The sequence below is a fragment of the Dendrobates tinctorius genome, unplaced genomic scaffold, assembly GCF_039654945.1.
Source record: "Dendrobates tinctorius isolate UK_male_01 unplaced genomic scaffold, ASM3965494v1 ptg000039l, whole genome shotgun sequence".
In the NCBI taxonomy this organism is placed as follows: Eukaryota; Metazoa; Chordata; class Amphibia; order Anura; family Dendrobatidae; genus Dendrobates; species Dendrobates tinctorius.
Genome location: NW_027361707.1, coordinates 1,832,583 through 1,857,158, shown reverse-complemented (window position 1 = coordinate 1,857,158; position 24,576 = coordinate 1,832,583). Strand labels below are relative to the sequence as shown.

Below are 24,576 nucleotides of genomic sequence, written 5' to 3'. Positions count from 1 at the left end.
ATACACAGATGGCTGGCAGCCAACAGGCTGCCAAGATGGCAACAGCCATCTTGGCCTTCTAGCCCAAAGTATCGCTCCTTCATCCGAGCGCTGTAGTGTTCCGCATGAGAGAGCCGAAGGCCAACATTTCTGCGGGAGTCTTATTTCTGGGAGAACAATGTGATCGGCAGTCCAAGAATAACCGTGCCCGATTAACATCTCCCCCAATGATCAATTGGCCGGCAACTCCTTAACATAGAGTTGACTGAACAGTCGATATCTGTGGGTTTGGCAGACACTAGTCTAATGTGTATGGGGGAGATTAGTTAAGAAGAGATCTTTCAAGGGGTAATACTTCTTACAAAGATCTACCTGGTGTAGGAAGCCTTACAGGCAATGCTCCCTGGGAAAAAAGTATGCTAATTAATTCTACTCAGGAAGAAAACGGTCTACGCAGTACCACCCATAGGTAGCTACACTGTAGGTCAACATCTGACCCAATTAATAGCCTTCAAACATGACTGTGAAGTCCCTGCCTCCTGTAACGATGAGAGGATTCTCAGCTTTTTGGGGCCTAATTTACCAACCTTGCGCTAAAAGGTTTGTGGAAAACTTCATCTAACGTCTCATCGCCAACAAGGTGGAACCATCAGCGTGGTGTCTCGCCATTATTTTTCATCTGTCTGGACTACCTTTACTGCCTAAAGACCACACACACCAAATCAAGACACTACTGCTACAACGCCCAAGTCCAACTAGAGTGCCATAACGTGCCATCTACTTTGGGCTCCTTTTTCAAGATGTTTCCATTAATGACCTACTAGTCCATAAGTGCTACTCAAACATACAGCCAAATTCTCCAAAATTGATATCAATCGTAAGAAAAAAAAAAAAATACAAAAGACGGAGAGGAAAAGGGTAAAGGGCCAACGTCTGGGAAAGAATTATCCGTTATTTAATAGCATTTGATTTTACAGGCAATATTTACTTTGATTTCTCCTAATTGCAGCGTTATCTAACAGTGTTTGAGCTGCCCTCTGGGACCCCCGGAGAAATGTTCTCTTTTACATCTAGAATAGAAAGCTTCCAGCAAAAAACTAAATAATACACAGGCAGGAATTATTCATCACGTCGCAATATCCATAATGAGGGACTGCATGAAAGGGATTAAATGACAGATATTTTTTTTTTTAGAGATAAAACCATTTACACGGAGACACAAAGCACACAGACAAGGGTATCAATTAGTTGGTTAGCACTTTGTTCATTTTCGCGGAGCAATGTGAAAAGACCCATTTGCATATGCTTTCAAATTCCTATTAAAAAAAGACAATATTATTTTAAAAAAGTTGCTTGGGGTTTTATTTTGTACCAAAGTGAAAAAGTAATGAACGCAAGAAACTTTTTTTCCTCTATGTAAAGTTTCTTATGAACTTTAACAAATTTCGGATTTCCTAACCTCGAATATCATCATAACATTTTCCAATTTTATACTGGCCGGGGAGAAGAGATTTTCTATACAGTACCAACCCCACTAGACACAACCCTACTAGACGTCCAACAGACAAAGGGGTTTCTCGGCCAACGGTTGCACACAGAAATGTAGAGCTTGAAATCATCCAGTGGAGAAGTAATGACGATAGGTCAAGTTTCTCCTGAGCTTGTTTTGATCTTGACTAGCAATGGGATTGGCCAGGAAAGGTTTATATACTAGAGACATGACGTCCACCAGACATAAGGTTCCTTCACAGCTAGAAGGTTCCTCGGATAACATTCAAGATTCCAAGTCATCCAATGAGAACATCGGTTTCAGGAGAGTGAAGAACTAGGACCTTTCAGGTGGGACAGTAAGACATCAAGGTTCTGACGGGCTTTCTTAAGCAGCTGAGGAGTTCTTGATCTCAATTAATACTGAATTACTCAATCACAGATTGGCCAGCCACACATTTAGGTGAAGAGATTTTATATACTAATGTCAAGATTCCTATAAACCGATTTAACAGCAGACAAAAAGGTTATAGATAGGTGATCTCTTGGCCAATATTGAAGATCAGTTGGTCTTCCAATGACGTCAGTTTTAGGGAAGTGTTAAGCCAAGATCTCTCCAGTGAAGAAGTACCGTAATGGCAGGACATTTTTTTTTCTTTGTCAAGTTTCTGCTGAACTTCTTTTAAGAAGTTGACCTCGAATAGCACCACACTTTGCCGTTCAACCTTCGATTGGCTAAAGGGAGCTTTTACATACTGTATCACCCCTAATGGGATAGCCAGCAGGCATAATATAAAATAGCTTGAAAGCTGGAAGGTGTCTTGGTCAACATTTAAGAAGATTTTAGGTCATCCAGTGACATTTATTTAATGGACATGGTAGAGTTTGGACTCCTCTCCAGTGGAGAAGTAATGACGGCAAGAGTTCTTGATTTTGATAAATACTATATTAGACAATTGCAGATTTGCCGGCCCCGCGTATAGGGAAACAGATTTCACATACGGTGTCAACCCTATTAGAGACAGGATAGGATAGTCAGACATAAGTGTAATTGACATCTAGGTGGTCTCTTGCCCAATGCCCCAATGATGTTACATTTCTTTTCTCTCAGAAAGGAAATATAACATCAACTGATCTTCACTGTCCTATTAAAGAAATAGAAGAATCCAGGATACCTATAAACAGAAAGATAGTGAGGAAACACTTAGCTAACCTAAACGAATTCAAGTCTCCAGGTCCAGATGAATTACACCCCAGAGTACTGAAGGAGATAGCAGAAGAAATTTTTGAGCCACTCTCCATAATTTTTCAAAAGTCTTGGAGAACAGGAGAAGTCCCAAAAGACTGGAGAAGAGCAAATGTTGCTCCCATCTTCAAAAAAGGCAGGGAACTATAGGCTGGCGAGTCTGACTTCTATACCAGGAAAGATCTTTGAACAAATTATTAAACAACATGTATGCAAGTACCTGGATAAGAATGAAGTAATTAAACATGGGTTTGTGACTAATAAGTAATGTCAGACTAACTTAATATCCTTCTATGACAAAATCACTAACTGGGTGGATCAGGGAAATGCTGTATAGTATATATTGACTTCAGCAAAGCATTTGACAAAGTATCTCACACAATTCTTATTAAAAAAATGACTAAGTATGCAATGGACAAGGCAACTTTTAGGTGGATTCCTAACTGGCTTAGTGATCGGACCCAAAGGGTGGTCGTAAATAGCTGCACATTCAGTTGGAAGAATGTCTCTAGTGGGGTAACACAGGGTTCTGTCCTGGGCCCTGTATTGTTCAACATCTTTATCAAGGATTTAGATGAAGAAATTGAGGGTAAACCGATTAAATTTGCTGACGACACAAAGTTAGGAGGGATAGCTAATACAAGAGTAGAGAGAGAGGTTTCAAAAAGCTAAATAATCTGGATCAGTGGGCAGCAACTAAAAATGTTTTTTAACAGGGAAAAATTCAAAGTACTACATGTGGGCAAAAAAAAATGAAAAAACATATACAGAATGGGAGGAATAGGGCTAAGCAACAGCACATGTGAAAAAGATTTGGGTATACTAATAGATCACAGACTGAACATGAGTCAACAGTGTGATGCAGCAGTAAAATAGGGTTTTTTGTGTACTCACAGTAAAATCCTTTTCTCCGAGCCATTCATTGGGGGACACAGAGACCATGGGTGTTATACTTTCCTGCCACTAGGAGGACACTAAGTAAACAAGAAAAAGTTAACTCCTCCAATGCAACATACACCCTCTCACTGGACGAGATCTCATCAGTTCGGTGAAAATGCAGTAGGAGCTTAAACAGTTGAACAATAACTATAACTATGTCACAACACAAAGATGCTAAACAGGGTGGGTGCTGTGTCCCCCAATGAATGGCTCGGAGAAAAGGATTTTACGGTGAGTACACAATAATCCCTATTTCTCCTTACCCTCATTGGGGGTCACAGAGACCGTGGGACGTCCTAAAGCAGTCCCTGGGTGGGGAGCATACATGTGCTAAACCCCATGTACCACTCTGAGGTACTGCCGCTTGCAGGATGCGTCTGCCGAGCGCTGCATCCGCAGAGGCCTGAGAATGAATCAGGTAATGCTTTGTAAAGTTATGCAGACTGGACCAAGTCGCAGCTTTGCAGACCTGTACTGCCGAGGCCTAGTGCCGAATGGCCCAAGAGGCGCCCACTGAGAGGGTAGAATGTGCCGTAATCCCTGCTGGGACAGGCGCGTTCCTGACACGATAGGATTCTTGAATCGCAAGGTGGATCCACCTGGCTAGCGTTGCTTTTGAAGTGGCTAGCCCCTTCTTATGCCCGTCTGGAAGTATAAACAGGGCATTTGACTTGCGGAAGTGAGCCGTCCGCGAGATATACCATCTCAGAGCCCTAACCACATCCAGAGTGTGGAGGGCTTCCTCAATAAGATGGACTGGTGCTGGACAAAAAGAAGGCAAAACAATTTCCTCAGTGAGGTGGAAAGAAGATACGACCTTGGGCAGGAAGGACGGAGACGTCTTGAGGACTTCCTTGTACTGATGAAAATTCAGGAACGGAGTGCGGCAGGATAGAGCCGCCAATTCTGAAAGACGTCGGATTGACGTAATTGTCACTAGAAAGACCACCTTCCAAGAGAGAACAGTCAGTGGAACGTTGTTGAGGGGTTCAAAGGGAACCTATTGTAGGGCCCCAAGAACCAGTTTAAGGTCCCCAGGTTCCAATGGTCGTCTATAAATAGCCGCCACATGGGCAAGTCCCTGAAGGAATGTCCTGACTAGAGGTTTGGTGGCAAGTCTGCGTTGGAATAATAATGACAAGGCTGAGATCTGGCCGTTGAGCAAACTAAGTGCGAGGCCCGACGTTAGTCCGGATTGAAGGTATTCCAAGATAGTAGGAATGGAGAACGTCATAGGGGATCGGCCACGATCCTTGCACCACGAGAAAAAAGGTTTTCCTGGTGTGGTGATAGATGCGCATGGACACAGGCTTCCTAGCACTTATCATTGTGGAAATCACGTCATGAGAAAACCCAGCCTTTGTTAAAATCCAGAATTCAATGGCCACGCCGTCAAGGACAGAGCCCCGGACATCTGGTGGTCAAATGGAACCTGAGAGAGCAGATCCGGACGATCTGGAAGATGCCAGGGAACGTCGGCGACTAGTTGAATCAATTCTGCGTACCAAGCGTGGCGCGGCCAATCTGGCGCGACAAGAATCACTGGTACTCTTTCCGATCTGATCTTCTTAATGACCCTCGGAAGCAAGGGAAGAGAGGAAAGATGTACGGGAGCCGGAACCGGTGCCACGACAGAACTAGGGTGTCCGCACCAATGGCGCGTGGATCGCGTGATCGGGCGATGGATTGAAGAACCTTGTTGTTTAATCTCGAAGTCATGAGATCCACATCAGGAGTCCCCGAACGATGGCAAATCTGCTGAAAACCTCCCGATGAAGAGACCCCTCTCTCTCGAGGCCAGGCCCTGGCGGCTGAAAAAATCTGCTGCCCAATTTTCTACGCCCGGGATGTGGACTGCCGAGATGGGCGAATGATTGGTTTCGGCCCAATGGAGGAGGTGACTCACTTCGTGCATGGCCATCCTGCTTCGAGTTCCCCCCTGGCGGTTGATATACGCCACAGCCGTGGCATTGTCGGATTGGATCCTGATGGAGTGGCCTGCAAGGAGATGGTGAAAACTCCGTAGGGCTAATCTGATCGCTCGAATCTCTAGGATGTTGGTGGGGAGACGAGACTCTCGAGGAGACCACCAACCCTGTGCCGTGTGGTGATGAAAAAACGCACCCCAGCCCAGAAGACTTGCGTCGGTGGTTACTACCAACCAACCATTGTAGTGGGAGAAAAGACTTTGCTTGATTCAGTGAGGATTTCAGACTCCACCACTTGAGGGCTTGTCTGACCCGCAGAGACAGGAGGATCCGAGGGTCCAGAGAGAACGGGTTCTTGTCCCAGGCTAACAGACTCACATGTTGCAAGGGACGGAGATGGAACTGGGCTAACGGGACAGCCTCCATCGCTGCTACCATCTGTCCGAGAATTCTCATGGTGAAACGAATGGAGAGAAACTGGTTTAGAAAGAGACCGCGCTGCTTGTTGTAAGACTCGGGTCTTCTCTGGAGGGATGACCAACCCGTGGGAAGTATCAAAGATCATTCCCAAAAAGTAAAACTGTTGAGCCGGCTTTGGGAAGGACTCTTCGAAGTTTATTTTCCAGCCCAGGCGAGAGTGCATTAACTGTTATATTTACGGATTCCTCACATGCTGGAAAGGACGGGCTCTTGATGAGCAGGACATCCAGATACGTTAACACTACCACTCCCCGAGAGTGAAGAATGGCCGTGACAGCCGCCAAGACCTTGGCAAAGACCCTGGGGGCGGTGGCGAGTCCGAAGGGCAAGGCAACGAACTGGACGTGTTCCTCGTGAATTGCAGAACGTAGGAACTGCTGGTGGGACGGGCAGATCGGAATGTGAAGGTAAGCGTCCTTGATGTCGATGGATGCTAGGAACTCTCCTTTTTCCAAGGAAGTGACAACTGATCGGAGAGATTCCATTCGGAACCGCCGTACCTTGACCAACTGATTTAACAGTTTGAGGTCCAGTATGGGCCGCATCGTCCCGTCCCTCTTTGGAACCACAAAAAGGTTTGAATAAAAACCTCTGAACCGTTCGTCCTGAGGGACCGGAATGACAACTCCATCCTTTTGCAGCGCCTGAACAGCCCGAAGGCAGGCTGTTGTCTTCTTTTTGGGAAGGGAGGATGGGAAGAAATGTGTTGACGGAGGAGAGGAGAATTCTATCTTGTATGCGGAGGACACCAGTTCCCTGACCCACTTGTCGTGGACGACTGCGAGCCAGGTGTGACTGAATGAAAGACGACGATCTCGTACTCTGCCGTCGTCCGCCGGATACCGCAACAAGTCATTGCGTAGAAGATTTGTGGGATCGGGGTCCTCGAGAACCGGATGCCCTGGGTCTGGGCTTCCAAGAGCGATTAGGTCTGTATGAGACCTGGGTGCCTACGTCTCCGCTCGGGGGCCGACTAGAGTCGGAAGAGACGGTAGAGGAGGACCAACCGGAGTTATTGCGAAAAGAAATTGCGTCGGCTGTTGGTTCCGAAATGGCCGAACAGCCTTTTGCTGCGGAGGGAAATTACTTTTTTCCCCTGATAGAATGAGAGGTGAGCTGGTCCAGCTTCTCCCAAAGAGGCGACCAGACTGATAAGGTAGAGAAGTTAGCGATCTTTTAGACGTGGCGTCCGCTCGACAGTCACGGAGCCAAAGAGCTCTTCTAATGGAGATTGCATTAGCGGCAATTTGAGCAACACCATTGGCGGCATCAAAACAGGCATCAACTACAAAATCTCCTGCGTGAACTATCAGCCTGGCGACGTTGGTAGCTCCCGGAGGGAGATTGCTACCCTAAAGAGCAGTGATTAAGACCTCTGTCCAAGCGGCCATAGCCTTAGTGATCCAAATCGCTGCAAACGATGGAAAAAGCACCGCTCCTGAAGCTTCAAAAACTGAGCGGGCGAGATAATCAGTTTGACGATCGGAGAGGTTTCTGACCGAGGAACCTTCCGAAACGGATAGGAGCGTATTAGAAGCCAGCCTCAAAACAGGAGGGTCCACAGATGGGAACTGAAACCAATCTTTCGTTAGGTCTGGGTGAAAAGGGTATTTAGCCTGAATAGACTTATGCCCTGTGAATCTCTTATGTGGTCGATCCCTAGGTCTCTGGACAATGTCCTTAAAATCAGGGTGGCTGGTAAATAATTTGCGTACACGCTTGGTCCTCTTAAACGAAAAAGTGTGTGCTGGAGGAGGAGTATTTTCCTCCTTCAAATCTAGAATCCTGCTGATGGATTCTATAAGTGAATCAAGCGACTCTTGGTCAGTTGGAGGATTGGGGAGCTGAAGCGTCAGATTCCAATTCAGAGTCATACACGCTGTCACCATTAGAAGAAGGAGAGCGAGAAACAGAACTCGCTGGTGCTGAAGCACAAGCGTGACTGGGGGACGTGTCATGGGTCCGCTCTCTCGCTTGCCTGTCCCTTGAACAAGCACGGCCCCTGCAGGTGGACGGTTCCCCGCGAAGACCCCCTCTGACTTAAAGAGGCTTCCTGGAGAGAGTCTATAGCCTGTAGTCCGTGACTCCACCGACCGTGACAGGGACGCAGCCCACTAAGGGGGACTAAACGCAGGAAGACTCACAGCAGCGGCGGCGAGAGGCGTTTGGGCGCAGGCCGCGTAGCAGTCCGTGCATAACGGATTAACCTGGCGCAGGGCAGAGTAATTTGCAAGTGGTACACACGGCATAGAACGTAGTGTGCTTCTTAGCAGCCTGCTTAGCTTCCTTAGATTACGACACAGCGCTCCGGAAAGGGTTAACAGCAGAGTCCGACTGCAGCAGCAGAGAATGTGCCAGGAAAGGGTTAAGCCTTAGTCTGAAGGAAGATGCAGCTTACCCGATCCTGTACTGCGTCCCCCGGGAGGAATAGCTGTTGTAGTGTCACCCGGTATCCACCTGAAAGGTCACCTCACAGCTCTGAGGTAAAAGGAGATGGCCCCCGAGATTAAAATTGCGCGTCTCGCCAGTAAGGAGGGGCGCCAAGAGGAGGGGGCGGCGATAATAGCGCGGGCGGCGCTATGCAAACTGCGGCCTAGGAGGCCTGAAAAGCCGGGGGCTCAATTTCTGGCCTACCCGCGGTAGGCGCCAGGTGCGGGGTGGCGCTAGTAGACGGCGCTATGGAAATTGCGGCCTAGCAGGTCAGAAAAAGCCGGGGACTAAATTTCTCGGGCCGGGGCCGCTAAGTCAGCGCTTCTCCCGGGGGCAGGACCCGACCCTGTACCTCCACTCCAGTGCTCACTCAGCGCCGAGTCCATTCTTCTCATCCTGGAGAGTCGGAGGTGTTCTTGAAGGGGGATGCTCGATCGGTCCTCCCTCTGGGCAGGGGGACGAAGAGCTTAAAGATGTATGCTCAATCGGTCCTCCTTATGGGGAGGGGGACGGAGAGCTATGGGGCAGACTCAGGGCTGAAGAAAGCGCTGTACGATCTTCTCCATAACGGGTCTTCTGCGATCGCCCTCGAATCCGTGATCGGTAAGGAATCAGCCCCAATTCGTCGCAGGAAAGTGTACATGAAGGGTTACTCCACGTGCTTGCCTCTTGTTGGTTCGGGGGACAGCGGGCCGTAGAAAGGAACCGTCGCCCCCTTCACTCCGTTAATTAAAAAATAAAAATCTACAGAAAAATTCAAAAATAAAATAAAAACGATGGGGTCTGAAACCAGACCCAAGTGCCTCCTACAGACACTAAGCAAGGACTGATGAGATCTCTTCCAGCGAGAGTGTGTATGCTGCAGGGGAGGAGTTGATTTTTTTAGTTTACTTAAGTGTCCTCCTAGTGGCAGGAAAGCATAACACCCACGGTCTCTGTGTCCCCCAATGAGGCGTAGGAGAAAAAGGCAAATACAATTCTAGGATGTATTAACAGAAGCATACAGTCTAGATCACGTGAAGTCATTATTTCCCTCTACTCCTCTTTGGTCAGACCTCATCTGGAATACTGTGTCCAGTTTTGGGCACCACATTTTGAAAAAAGACATCAACAAACTGGAGCAAGTTCAGAAAAGAGCAACCAGAATGGTGACCGGTCTGCAAAACATGTCCTATGAGGAACGGTTGAAGGATTTGGGAATGTTTAGCCTGCAAAAGAGAAGATTGAGAGGAGACTTAATAGTGGTCTACAAATATCTCAAGGGCTGTCACATTGTAGAAGGATCATCTTTATTCTCATTTGCACAAGGAAAGACTAGTAGCAATGAGATGAAACTGAATGGGTGGAGACACAGATTAGATATTAGAAAAAACTCTTTGGTAGTTAGGGTGATCAATGAGTGGAACAGGCTGCCACGAGAGGTGGAGAGTTCTCCTTCAATAGAAGCCTTCAAACAGAGGCTGGACAGACATCTGATTGGGATGATTTTAGCGAATCCTGCTTTGAGCAGGGGTTGGACCAGATGGCCCAGGAGGTCCCTTCCAACTCTACCATGCTATGATTCAATAGTCAAGATCAGTTAGGTTTCCAAAACCCAGATCCGTTTCAAGGAAGTGTAGAGCTAGGTCCTCGTCAGTGGAGAAGTAATGACTTAAGATCTTTTTCTCTATCATGGTTCTGTTGAACAATTTTAAAAGTTGAGCTTGATTAGCACTACATTAGATAGTCCAATCTTCGTGTTGGAGAGCTTTGTAAATGATGTCAACTTTATATTACACAGGATGTCCACTATGAGGGTACTTCACGGTTAGACTATCGCTTGGTCAACTTTCAAGATTTCAAATAATTCAATGACAAGATCGATTTCAGGGAAGTGTAGAACTAGGATCCTCCAGGTGGTGGATTCTGCTGAGCTTTTTAAACCAGTTTAGAATTTCTTGATCTCAATTAATACATCACAGACTAGTCAGCCCCACATTTAGGTGAAGAGATTTTACGTCAATCCTCCTATAGGCAGGTTGTCCACCAGACTTAAGGGTACTTTATAAACATACATGTAATTGACATCTTGATCAACAGTATTCAAGATCAGTAGAACTTCCAGTGACCAGATCAGTTTCGAGGTAGTGGAAAGCTTGGACCACTTGAGTGGAGTAATAACTGTCGGAGATTTTTTTTTTCCTCTAAAAAAATGCTCAAACATAAGAAAAAGTTGACCTTGATCAGTTTAACATTAAATCATTTAAGCTGAGATTGGCCATGGATGATTCTTTTTTAATATATACATACTACACTGCGTTCCAAATTATTATGCAAATTGGATTTAAGTGTCATAAAGATGTAATTTTTTGTTTTTCAAATAAACTCATAGATGGTATTGTGTATCAGGGCTCTTTGGATCACTGAAATCAATCTCAAATTCCTGTGATAATTAGTTTACCAGGTGAGCCCAATTAAAGGAAAACTACTTAAGAATGATGTTCCACATTATTAAGCAGGGCACAGGGTTCAAGGAATTTAGGAAAGAAAAAGGACCTCTCTGCTGCTGAAAAGCATCAAAGAGTGCAATGCCTTGGTCAAGAGATGAAACATGGATTTTTGTGAGTACTCACCGTAAAATCCTTTTCTCCGAGACGCTCATTGGGGGACACAGAGACTGTGGGTGTGTGCTACTGCCGTCTGGAGGCTGACACTAGGCATACAAAAAACAAGTTAGCTCCTCCTCAGCCGCATACACCCTCACCCCGATAGCGGGCGGAAACCAGTTTAGTGCAAAAGCAGTAGGAGAACATCCAAAAATTAGCCTTAACACAGAAAATCATATGTCTGAAAAAGGACCACCCTACATTAAATAAGGAATTATACCAATTAAATAAACAAGAGCCAACTGGCTATCAGGGTGGGTGCTGTGTCCCCCAATGAGCGTCTCGGAGAAAAGGATTTTACGGTGAGTACTCACAAAAATCCATGTTTCTCCTTCGTCTCATTGGGGGACACAGCGACTGTGGGACGTCCTAAAGCAGTCCCTGGGTGGGAGGATATCTCACCGATCCAAGCCGCATGCCCTCCTGTCTAAAGGTGTGCCACTGCTGCTTGGATAATTTTCCTACCCAGACTCGCATCCGACGAGGCCTGAGTATGCACATTGTAATGCTTACAAAAAGTGTGCAGGCTGGACCAGGTTGCTGCTTTGCATACCTGCTCTGCCGAAGCTTGGTGCCGAAGCGCCCAAGAGGCGCCCACTGCCCGAGTAGAGTGCGCCCCTATCCCTGTTGGAATCGGTGCGCCTCTAATACGGTAAGCCTCCTGAATAGTTAGGCGAATCCATCTGGCTATGGTTGATCGTGAGGCTGCGAGACCCTTCGTGCGCCCTTCCGGAATCACAAACAACGAGTCCGTCTGGCGAAAAGGTGCTGTCCTTGACACGTACCTCCTGAGAGCTCTTACCAGATCTAAAGAGTGGAGCGCCCTTTCCACTCTGTGTACTGGCGCTGGACAAAACGAAGGCAGAACAATGTCCTCATTAATATGGAAAGAGGACACAACCTTCGGCAGAAAAGGCGGCGGTGGTCTAAGGACTACTTTATCCTTTAAAAAAAGTCAGAAAAGGAGCTCTGCAAGATAATGCTCCTAACTCCGAGACCCGCCTAATGGAAGTTATGGCTACCAAGAATACAACCTTCCTGGAGAGATATGACAATTAAATTTCCTGTAATGGTTCAAACGGGGCTTCCTGTAGGACACCCAGGACCAGGTTAAGGTCCCAGGCGTCTATGGGTGCTTTATAGGGGGGCACCAAATGAGAGACCCCCTGAATGAACGTCCTGACCTGCATATTGGTAGCGATCTTTCGCTGAAAAAGGGCCGACAAGGCCGAAATCTGCCTCCTAAGGGAACTTGGCACCAACCCTGCGTCCAGGCCGGACTGCAGAAAAGCCAGGATGTTGGGGACTGAAAAGGATAATGGCGCAACCCCGTGTTCTCGACACCAATGAAAGAAAACCTTCCAAGTGTTATGATAAATTTTCGCCGAGGCCGGCTTCCGTTGACTATTTTCGCAACCACTTCACGCCCAAATCCCGCCTGGGTCAGAATCCAAGATTCAACGGCCATGCCGTCAAACACAGGGCCCCTAAGTTCGGGTGGCAGATCGGCCCCTGAGACGGTAAGTCTGGCCGTTCCGGTAGACGCCAAGGCACGTCTGCGAGGAGCTGCACTAGATCCGCGTACCATACTCGACGGGGCCAGTCCGGGGCCAGCAGAATTGCCGGGACCCCCTCTGTCTTGATCTTTCTGATGACACTTGGGAGAAGCGGCAGTGGGGGAAACAGGTATGGGAGCCGAAATTGGCTCCACGGTAGGACCAACGCATCCAACGCGATCGCACGCGGGTCCTTTGACAAACGTGCTCACCTTGGCGTTCTCCCTGGACGCCATCAGATCCACGTCTGGAGTCCCCCACCGTTGGCAAATCTGCTGGAAGACCTCGGGGTGAAGGGACCATTCCCCGGCCGAAACGCCCTGTCGGCTTAGGAAATCTGTTGCCCAATTTTCCACACCTGGTATGTGAACTGCTGAGATTACCGAGTGGTGCCTCTCGCCCAACGGAGCACATGCTCTATCTCGCGCATGGTTGCCCTGCTGCGCGTGCCTCCCTGGAGATTCACGTACGCCACTACCGTGGCGTTGTCTGACTGAACTAGGACTGGGCGTCCTGCTAGCAAGTGCTGAAAACGCTGCAGCGCCAACCGCACCGCTCGAATCTCCAACAGGTTGATCGGAAGACAAGCCTCCTGAGGCGACCATTGCCCCTGGGCCGTGTGATGCCGGAAGATTGCCCCCCAGCCGAAAAGACTTGCATCGGTCGTGATCACCAACCAATGATCTGGGGGAAAAGGCTTCCCCTGACGAAGAGAGGAGTCGTGTGTCCACCATTGAAGCGCCCGTCGAACCTGAGAGGGCAACCTGCACTGATGATCGAGGGAGAACGGACTCCCGTCCCAAGCCGCTAAGAGAGCATGCTGCAGGGGACGGAGATGAAATTGAGCAAACGGAATTGCTTCCATCGCCGCCACCATCCTTCCTAAAACCCTCATCCCGAACCGGATAGTGTGAGGGCCCGGTTGTTGAAGACTTCGGACTCCCTGCCGGAGTGCCCGAGCCTTGTCCTGAGGGAGAATTACCAACCCTCGGGAAGTGTCGAAAATCATCCCCAGGAATAAAATCCTCTGAGCTGGGGTAAGGGAAGATTTCTTCCCGTTGATCAACCATCCTAGGCGAGATAGGGTATCCAGTGTGATGCTCACATTCTCCTCGCATGCCCGAAAGGACGGCCCCTTTACTAAAAGGTCGTCTAAGTACGGCAAAACCACTATGCCCCGAGAATGTAGAACGGCCATGACGACCGCCATCACTTTCGTGAATATCCTGGGGGCCGTGGCCAACCCGAAAGGTAGGGCCACAAACTGAAAATGCCGGCCTTCGATTGCAAACCGAAGGAACCTTTGATGCGGGGGAAAAATAGGGATGTGCAGGTAGGCATCCTGGACATCGATCGAGGCCAAATATTCTCCGTGCTCCATGGACGATATGACCGATCGGAGAGATTCCATGCGAAAACGCCTGACCCTGACGAACCTGTTCAGGAGCTCTAAGTCCAGAACCGGCCTTACTGTTCCATCCTTCTTGGGGACTGCGAACAGATTGGAATAAAATCCTTGGGTCTTCTCGCACTCTGGTACAGAGACAATGACCCCGTTGCGCCGCAACACCTCGATGGCCCCTAGCAATGCCTCTGCCCGGGATTCCATTTTGGGAAGCCGGGAAAGAAAAAATCGTCTTGGCGGATCTTTGACAAACTCTATTTTGTACCCGGAACACACTAATTCTGCCACCCATGCGTCGCGCGCCACCGTGACCCAGACGCGGCAGAACCTGCGCGGACGTCCGCCTACTCTGCTGTCCTCGGGTACTGGATGCCTCGAGTCATTTCGCTGAGGGCTTCTGGGACCTGGCCCCCCTTCATCTGGGCGGGCGGCCCCGCTTCCTACCCAGCGGGTTGGTTCTATACGTGACCTGACGCTCCTTGTCTTGGTTATAGCGAGCTGGGGTGGAGGTACTGGCCGCTGCCATCCACCTGGGGGTGCGAAATGCTCGAAAGCGCGCCTGAGGTTGACGAAAAGGCGGCCTAATCTTTTGCTGCGGAAGGAAGCTGCTTTTTCCCCCTGTAGCATCTGAAATGAGCTTGTCTAATTTCTCCCCAAATAGCCGATTACCCTGAAAAGGCAGGGAAGTCAAAGACTTCTTAGAAGTAGAATCAGCCCGCCATAACCTTAATCACAAGGCTCTCCTAATGGCGATTGCATTTGCTGCCACTACAGCCGTGCCATTAGCCGCATCCAAGGATGCATTAAATAGTCACCTGCCATCGCGATCTGACTTGCTATCTCCGCCACTTCCGTCAGCAAATCTCTATCCTGTAGGACCTTGTTTAAAGAATTTGACCATGACATCATGGCTTTGGCTACCCATGTTGCCGCAAAAGAAGGAAAGAGTGCTGATCCCGATGCTTCATACACCGAGCGAGCTAAACCTTCTATGAGTCGATCCGTGGGGTCCTTAATGGAAGAACCGCTAGGTACTGACAACAAGGACCTTGAAGCTAGGCGTGACACTGGGGGATCCACTACCGGAGATTCCGCCCATTTTTTACAAAGTTGCGAACGGATATCTCGTTTCCAGCGTTTTTTGTCCTGAAAAACGTTTGTCTGGACGTTCCCTATGCCGCTGCACTATATCCTCGAACTCAGGATGAGTGCTAAATACTCTATGTGGTCTCCTGGTCTTCTTAAAGGATACCTTATGACCTGCGGTTAGGGAGACATCATCGTCAATACTCAGAGTCTGATTGACTGCTTCAATAAGACTGTCTACCGTCTCCCAGTACCCCGGGGTATCCAGGTCCAAGGACTCTTCCCAGTCATCACCTGAACTCTGCTTGCTCCCAGAAAATGGTGACGGTGAGCGAGATGCCGCACTCACGGATGCTGAGGCACCGGAGGGGCCAGGAGACGCAGTACGGGCTCTTTTCCTGTGCGTCTGCCTAGAGAGTGTGCGGCCCCTGCAGGCCGGAGGCTCTTGTGAGGTGGATGACCCCTCCCAAACAGGCGAGCAGTCATCTCTACCCCTATCCGGGGCCTGAAGGGTCTCAATCGCCTTCGTGAGCGAAACCATGGACCTAGAGAGTGATAACGCCCATTCTGGGGGATCCAGACCCCTGGGCTCTGTCGCCGGGGAGGGCTCCTGGGCGCATTCGGAGTCGCAGGCTTCACATAACTTAATAGTTTGCGCTCGTGGGAACATCACCCCACAGGAAACGCATGCGGCATAAAGGAACGTGTGCGTTTTTCCTTTCCCAGACATACTGCTGGCGTCGGCCCACACACAAAAAATCCCTTAAAGGCTTGGGGGGGGTAGGCGGAGGGGGAGGAGGGTACTGTGTAGTGCCTTAGTGTGGCTCCGGGACGGGGGTCGCACTTACCCGCTCCTGCGCGTCTCTCCCCGTGCTTTAGTTCGCGCCTCACTTCTCGTAGGCTGCGATTCCTCTGTGATCGCGGCCTACCCTGCCTTGCCGCCGGGGCCTCAATTTAATCTGACGCCCGCCCTGGAGATGAGGGGCGGCGCCGGAAATGACGTCACGCGCAGGGCGGCGCTTCCGCCCGCGGCGCAGGCCGAAGCCGCGGCTAAACTTAGAAGCGGTCCGCCCGACCGCTACCCCGGCCGCCCGCCTCCCCATGCCCGGTTGACGATGGGGGGCGGCGCCGGAGATGACATGCTCCCAGTGCGGCGCTTCCGCCCGCGGCCCAGGCCGAAGCCGCGGGCTAAATTAGAGCCGGTCCGCCCGCCTGCGGCAGACCGCTACCTCGGCCATCCGGCTGCAGCTCCCCACAGTCTCCCGGACCGCGCCAATACCCGGAGGAAGGCGAACCAGGTTAGAGGAGCGGAGGGAAAGGTGGGTAGGGGGGGAGGGAAAGGGGAAAGCGTGCCTTTCCGAAAACGCTGCCCAGGGCCCTCCACTCGCTCCAGCACATACCTTAGGTACTCTGGTTAAGACGGTGCAGGCACCCTAGCTCCAACCGCCTTGCCGGGGCAAGGAGAGGGACCGTCTGCCGCCATGCAGCACCGCCGTCATGCGTTGGTGGAGTCATGGGGGCCGCACAGACTAGTCTTGTGCCTCTGTGCAAGCCCATGGTTTCAATACCTAGGGGTGGACAGGGCTAAGTCTGGCCTAATGTCCCACGTCACGGGAGAGGAAACGTGGAGGTACACTCGCATGTGGTCGCCCGTTGCTGGTTTGGGGAAATCGAATCCTTTCAATAGGATGCGTTGCCCCTGTCTTATCTTCATAAAACAAAAAAAAAAAATAGATGTCTGGGGAAAAGTCCCAGATATGTCCCTCGGTGCGGGAAAGGATACGCGGAGGCGATACTCAATGCGTGCTCGCCCGTTGTTGGTTTGGGGAGATCGGACCCTTTCTATAGGATCTGTCACCCCTGTCTCATCTTCATGGTAAACTAGAAAAAAAAAAAAAATAGTCTGGAGAGATCCAGACTGCGTGTGCCTCCATAAGACACTAAGCAAAAACTGGTTTCCGCCCGCTATTGGGGCGAGGGTGTATGCGGCGGAGGAGGAGCTAACTTGTTTTTTGTATGCCTAGTGTCAGCCTCCAGATGGCAGTAGCACACACCCACAGTCTCTGTGTCCCCCAATGAGACGAAGGAGAAAACATTAGATATTTCCCAAAAATGTAAACGTGACCATCGTACTGTTAAGAGATTTGTGGTTGATTCTGAGCACAGACATGTTTGTGCTGATAAAGGCAGAATGAGGAAGGTTTCTGCCAGGCAAGTTCATCGGATTAAGAGAGCAGCTGCTAAAAAGCCATTACAAACCAGCAAACAGATATTTAAAGCTGCTGGTACCTCTGGAGTCCCTCGAACCTCAAGGTGTAGGATCCTTCAAAGGCTTGCTGTGGTGCATAAATCTACTATTCGGCCACCCCTAAAAAGTGTTCACAAGCAGAAATTGTAGCAGTGGGTTCAGACATACATGAAGACTTTTTCATACAGTCTTGTTTACTGATGAGTGTCGAGCAACCCTGGATGGTCCAGATGGATGGTTGGTGGATGGCCACTATGTCCCAACAAGGCTGCGACTTCAGCAAGGAGGAGGAGTCATGTTTTGGGCCGGAATCATGGGGAAACAGCTGATGGGGCCCTTTAAGGTTCCTGAAGGTGTGAAAATGACCTTTGCAAAGTATATAGAGTTTCTGACTGACAGCTGTCTTCCATGGTATAAAAAGTAGAAACATGCCTTCAGGAGCAAAATCCTCTTCATGCATGACAATGCACCATCTCATGCTGCAAAGAATCCCTCCGAGTCATTGACTGCTATAGGCAAAAAGGAGATAAACTCATGGCGTGGCCACCATCTTCCCCTGACCTCAACCCTGTAGAGAACCTTTGGAGTATCATCAAGCAAAAGATCTATGAGGGAGGCAGGTCACATCAAAACAGCAGCTCTGGGAGGCTATTCTGACTTCATGCAAAGAAATCCAAGCAGAAACTCTCCAAAAACTCACAATTTCAATGGATGCAAGAATTGTGAAGGTGATGTCACAGAAGGGTTCCTATGATAGCATGTAACTTGGCCTGTTAGGATGTTTTGGAGTTAAATATTTTTTTTGTTCAGTGAATGTGACCTCCTAATGCTGCAAATTCCACAAATGAACATTTTCAGTTCTTTAAAACAGATCAAATGTTTAGAAATTCTACTGTGCATAATAATTTGGAACAGTGCAATTTTAGTTTTTATTCATTTTGGAGATTATACTGTTATCATTGGGAGGTTTCTTCAATAAAATTTGATGTATACTCTAGCGGGTGATGACCTTTATTAGACTGACTGTCATTTGTACCGACTAATTACGAAAATCAGAGAAAAATATCATTTGCATAATAATTTGGAACACAGTGTATGTCAACCCTAAAATATCACAAGCCCTCAAACCCTTCACAACCCTCTGGACGAGAAAGCCAAAGTATCTTCTGGGATCAGTGGCCTTCCTTTGCCAAAATCTAGTCTAGGAATAAATAAATGTCTCATATTAGCCTTAACCAAGAGACCAATACAATTACAATTGAGTGTGCTCCGATGAGTTAAAGACTCAATGAGTTCATGCACCCAAAGGACACCTATACCTGGGCAAGTCTGCACCTCGAGATTCCAAGCAGCTAGGGCTATGGCTTTGATTGGGAGGGTTGGAGTCAACCTACAGGTGGCTATGTGAGCTAACCAGAGTAAACCCACAAATCGATGTTTGCTAGAACCCGGTTGACTGTTGCTTTAGTCTTGCCCACTATCGTATATATCGTAGCCTTGTGGAACCTGTCGTAACCGCCTTACGACATCATTGTACCGTATATACTCGTGTATAGACCGACCCGAGTATAAGCTCCATAGATTATGCCCCCACACGCTGCCCCATAGAAAATGCCCCCACACGCTGCCCCATAGAATATGCCCCCACACGCTGCCCCATAGAATACGCCCCCACACGCTGCCCCATAGAATACACCCCCACACGCTGCCCCATAGAATACGCCCCCACACGCTGCCCCATAGAATATGCCCCCACACGCTGCCCCATAGAATATGCCCCCACACGCTGCCCCATAGAATATGCCCCCACACGCTGCCCCATAGAATATGCCCCCACACGCTGCCCCATAGAATATGCCCCCACACGCTGCCCCATAGAATATGCCCCCACACGCTGCCCCATAGAATATGCCCCCACACGCTGCCCCATAGAATATTCCCCCACACGCTGCCCCATAGAATATGCTGCCCCCATATGCTGTCCCATAGAATATGCTGCCCCATAGAATATGCCCCCATATGCTGTCCCATAGACTATGCCCCCATATGCTGCCCCATAGAATATGCCCCCATATGCTGCCCCATAGAATATGCCCCCATATGCTGCTCCATAGAATATGCCCCCATATGCTGCTCCATAGACTATGCCCCCATATGCTGCTCCATAGAATATGGCCCCATATGCTGCCCCATAGAATATGGCCCCATAGACTATGGCCCCATATGCTGCCCCATAGAATAGGGCCCCATCCCCATAGAATATGGCCCCATATGCTGCTCCATAGACTATGCCCCCATATGCTGCTCCATAGAATATGGCCCCCATATGCTGCCCCAGAGACTATGCCCCCATATGCTGCTCCATAGAATACGCCCCCATATGCTGCTCCATAGAAAATGACCCCATAAGATGCTCTATATATTATGCCACCATATGCTGCTGCAAAAAAAAAAAAAAAAAAAGCCATACTCACCTCTCCTGCTCAGGACCCGGCACCTGAGATATTCACCTGTCCAGGGTCCATCGCTGCTCACCGCTGTCTGCCGCTTCGTGTGTCAGTGACTGTTCAGCCAGCAGAGGGCGTGGTGCGCACTAACCATGTCACCGCGCCCCCTGCTGCCTAAACGTCACTGACACAGGACGCAGCAGACAACGTTGAGCAGCGATGGACTCCAGACATGTGAATATTGGATATACTTACCCCCTCCTGGCGCGGTCTCTGCAGCCCCGCTTCTCCACTTCCCAAGGTCTCCGGCAGCTCTTCCTTCCTTCAGCGGTCACGTGGTACCGCTCATTAAACTCATGAATATGCGCATATTATTATTATTTAGATTTAAATAAACTGGAGAAGTGGGCAGCAACTAACAGAATGGTTTTTAACAGGGAGAAATGCAAAGTACTACATCTGGGCAATAAAAATGAAAAAAGCATATATAGAATGGGAGGAATAGGGCTAAGTGACAGCACATGTGAAAAAGACTTGGGTATACTAATAGATCACAGACTGAATATGAGTCAACAGTGTGACGCAGCAGCAAAAAAGGCAAATGCAATTCTAGGATGTATTAACAGAAGCATACAGTCTAGATCACGTGAAGTCATTATTTCCCACTACTCCTCTTTGGTCAGACCTCATCTGGAATATTGTGTCCAGTTTTGGGCACCACATTTTAAAAAAGACATCAACAAACTAGAGCAAGTTCAGAAAAGAGCGACCAGAATGGTGACCGGTCTGCAAACCCTGTCTTATGAGGAAAGGTTGCAGGATTTGGGAATGTTTAGTTTGCAAAAGAGAAGACTGAGAGGAGACTTAATAGCTGTCTACAAATATCTAAAGGGCTGTCACATTGTAGAAGGATCAACTTTATTCTCATTTGCACAAGGAAAGACTAGAAGCAATGGGATGAAACTGAATGGGAGGAGACACAGATTAGATATTAGAAAAAACTTTTTGACAGTTAGAGTGATCAATGAGTGGAACAGGCTGCCACGAGAAGTGGTGAGTAGAGTTGAGCGACTTTGGTCGGATCGGGTTTCGTGAAACCCGAATGAAACAAAATAAGTTTCAGATGAAACTCGTCCGACTAGAGCAAAACAAAGTCGGAGTTTCGTCCGAAACCCGACCCCAATGCAAGTCAATGGGAAATAAAAGTCGGACGAAACTCCGACTTTTTTTGCTCTAGTCGGACGAGTTTCATCTGAAACTTATTTTGTTTCATTCGGGTTTCACGAAACCCGATCCGACCAAAGTCGCTCAACTCTAGTGGTGAGTTCTCCTTCAATGGAAGTCTTCAAACAGAGGTTGGACAGACATCTGACTGGGATGATTTAGCGAATCCTGCTTTGAGCAGGGGGTTGGACCAGATGGCCCAGGAGGTCCCTTCCAACTCTACGATTCTATGATTCTATGAGTATAATGAGCGGTACCACGTGACTGCTGAAAGCAGGAAGGGAGACCGTGAGAGAAGTGGGGCTGCAGAGACCGCGCCAGGAGGGGGTCAGTATAATCTCTGACACCCCAGCTCCCCGGGTATATGACTCGTGTATAAGCCGAGGGGGGGGGGGGGGTGATGGAGGGACTTTCAGCCCCAAAAAATGGGCTGAAAATCTCGGCTTACACACGAGTATTTAAAGTACATTTCAGATCTCAGTTTTTTCCGAATATTTTTTATTTTTTTTTTTTAACTTTTCTGAATCTTTATGCTATTTTCCTTTACACCCTTTTTGAATGTATTATATTTCTATTCTATAAGCTGTGAATTTTTTCATTAGGGTTTGTGTAGGTGTTGTAGTGGAATCCGCTGTCAGAGCATAAATCAGAGGAACTGACTAAATGCAAGAATATGATTAACCCTGAAATCACAAACTAGCCGATACACATGAAGCTCCATGCGGGATCTGCGACTATAAAAATAAAATATTCCGCTTTTTTGCTTCCAATTGTGAAATCCAAGGTCATAACGGTATCAAAATAAAATCATTCCTGAGTCTAACAAGCCTGCTCTGATGAGCCGCCTTTATAGCCCGCGCTATCAAAATCATTTGTTACGGCCGCTGCTATCCCTGTGACTCGCCGCTGTTTATCACCTCATTAGAGAGCTGGAAACCATTAGCAAATTACCCTCAATAGTCAGATTTGATTAGCGCAGATTTTTCTGCCGCCACCTGTTGATGTCCAACCTCTCATCTCATTATTTTCTTGGGGAAAAAAAGAATAAAACTTCAGATCATTCCATGTAAAGGAACTCGCGGAGCCAATGTGGACGTGCACAGAGTCAGAGGCCTCGTACGCAGGAGATGAAGGTCTCCACATTCCGGCTATATCGATGACTTTATTTTTTGGAAGGGGTCAAGCAGGGGATATTAAAGGGTCACATTAATTACAGAGATTGACTCTAGGGTTCCCTAATTTTTTTTAGGCCTATTTGTTTTTTTTCAGTGAGTAACAATTCAGTATTGTTGTTGCACATTTAGTCCTTACAGACAAAGATTTTAACTGCTTAGATGCCGCGGCTGCTAATGACCATGACATCTACGGGGTTACATAGCTGAGATTGTCGGAGGTTCATCGGATTACACCAGAACCGTTGGATGGAGCCAGTTACGGTAGTTACAGCCAGCACCCATAATCGTATGTCAGTGATAGGTAAGGGGCTCAAGGTGGAAAATACTTTCAAAATCCAACTGATCAGCCACTAACGCATCACCAGAAGCAACTCTGCAACACTGGACATATTGGATAGATGTTCAGGGTTAGAATAAAAAAAAAAAAAAAAAAAGAGCAGAGGGGCCGCCATAACAAGTAACAATTACATCCACACATACCCCAGAGCTGCACTATTATGCTGGTGCAGTCACTGTGTACATACATTACTGATCCTGAGTTACATACTGTATTATACTCCAGAGCTGCACTCACTATTCTGCTGGTGCAGTCACTGTGTACCTACATTACATTACTGATCCTGAGTTACATCCTGTATTATGCCCCAGAGCTGCACTCACTATTCTGCTGGTGCAATCACTGTGTACATACATTACATTACTGATCCTGAGTTACATCCTGTATTATACACCAGAGATGCACTCACTATTCTGCTGGTGCAGTCACTGTGTACATACATTACTGATCCTGAGTTACACCCTGTATTATACTCCAGAGCTGCACTCACTATTCTGCTGGTGCAGTCACTGTGTACATACATTATATTACTGATCCGGAGTTACATTCTGTATTATACCCCAGAGCTGCATTCACTATTCTGCTGGTGCAGTCACTGAGTACATACATTACTGATCCTGAGTTACATCCTGTATTATACTGCAGAGATGCACTCACTATTCTGCTGGTGCAGTCACTGTGCACATACATTACATTACTGATCCTGAGTTACATTCTGTATTATACCCCAGAGCTGCATTCACTATTCTGCTGGTGCAGTCACTGTGCACATACATTACATTACTGATCCTGAGTTACATCCTGTATTATACCCCAGAGCTGCACTCACTATTCTGCTGGTACAGTCACTGTGTACATATATTACTGATCCAGAGTTCCCTCCGGTGTTTGGTCTATGCCGCGGTCTCACCTCTATGCCGCTCTGCCTGGCCAGCTTCACCGCGGTGTTGTAGTAGCCGCAGCGTAGAAGATGCTCCACCATCATGCGGTCCATGCGCTTCTTCTTCCACATATTGACGGCAGGGGTCTGGTCGCTGCTGTGCTCCTTCAAGTGTTCGATTCGCCTTTTGCACAGCTTGGCGCTCTCATCCTCTGCCTGGATGGACTCCACCGCCTGGATGGAGAGAAGCGACACATAAGGGGGGGCTCTGCTATCATTCACGAATAATACCCTGTTTGCTGTGATTGGAAGGAATGAAATAATTATGAGGGCAAACTTCTCTGAACCGCGGCTCCCAAATCTTACTTCACCAAAGGCATAAAATCAGCTGTGCCAGGCATTGAGAAGTCAGAAGAGGTCAGCCGAACGATAGAGTGGGGGTCTTAAAGGAGAACCGTCATTTTCAAACACTTTTCCCATAAATTTGCACAGAACAAGTGAAGATTCCAAACTTTGTAAAATCTTAAAACAGAGAAATCTGCTTCTTTCTCCTCCCGGACTGATCTTTACCCTCAGTTCACAGGTGAAAATCTGTTTTCTACGAGTACAGAATTCCCCATTTCTCAGATAGGAGATGACAGTTTGTGCTCATAAAGTTTTATGGAGGAGGGAGGAGCTAGAGGCAGAAGCAGACATTCTGCTGCAAGTTCTCCTAAAAAGACAGTTTACACATGCCCTTAAAATCTAAGTGGTTTTCATAGGAGAGTGGTGGCAAAAAAAAAACCACAAAAATAAAAAACAGACCTAATGAAAATGCTAAAAAAAAAAAAAGCAACAAAGCAAGGGAACCACAGAAAGATCAATGGAGATGAAAATTAGTTTTTTGGTCGTTTCAGGAGAACTTGCAGCAGAATGTCTGCCTCTGTCTCCTCTATCTCCATAGAACTTTATGAACACCAACTGTCATCTCTCTCCGTAATGGGAGAGTCTGTACTCATTAAAACCGTCCTGAAAGAGAAAGCAGCAGACTTCGCATAATATATATATATATATATATATATATATATATATATATATATATAT

At 48.0% G+C, this 24,576-nt stretch overlaps 1 protein-coding gene across 1 annotated transcript in view; it reads right to left on the bottom strand.

Annotated features, from left to right (window-relative positions):
* The window catches only part of MAEA (macrophage erythroblast attacher, E3 ubiquitin ligase), a 109,341-nt gene that overhangs the window by 41,516 nt on the left and 43,249 nt on the right, over positions 1-24,576 (bottom strand). Inside the window, exon 3 of the mRNA XM_073574416.1 lies at positions 23,524-23,727. Coding sequence (XP_073430517.1) covers positions 23,524-23,727 — 204 coding nt within the window. The remainder of the gene's footprint in view (positions 1-23,523; positions 23,728-24,576) is intronic.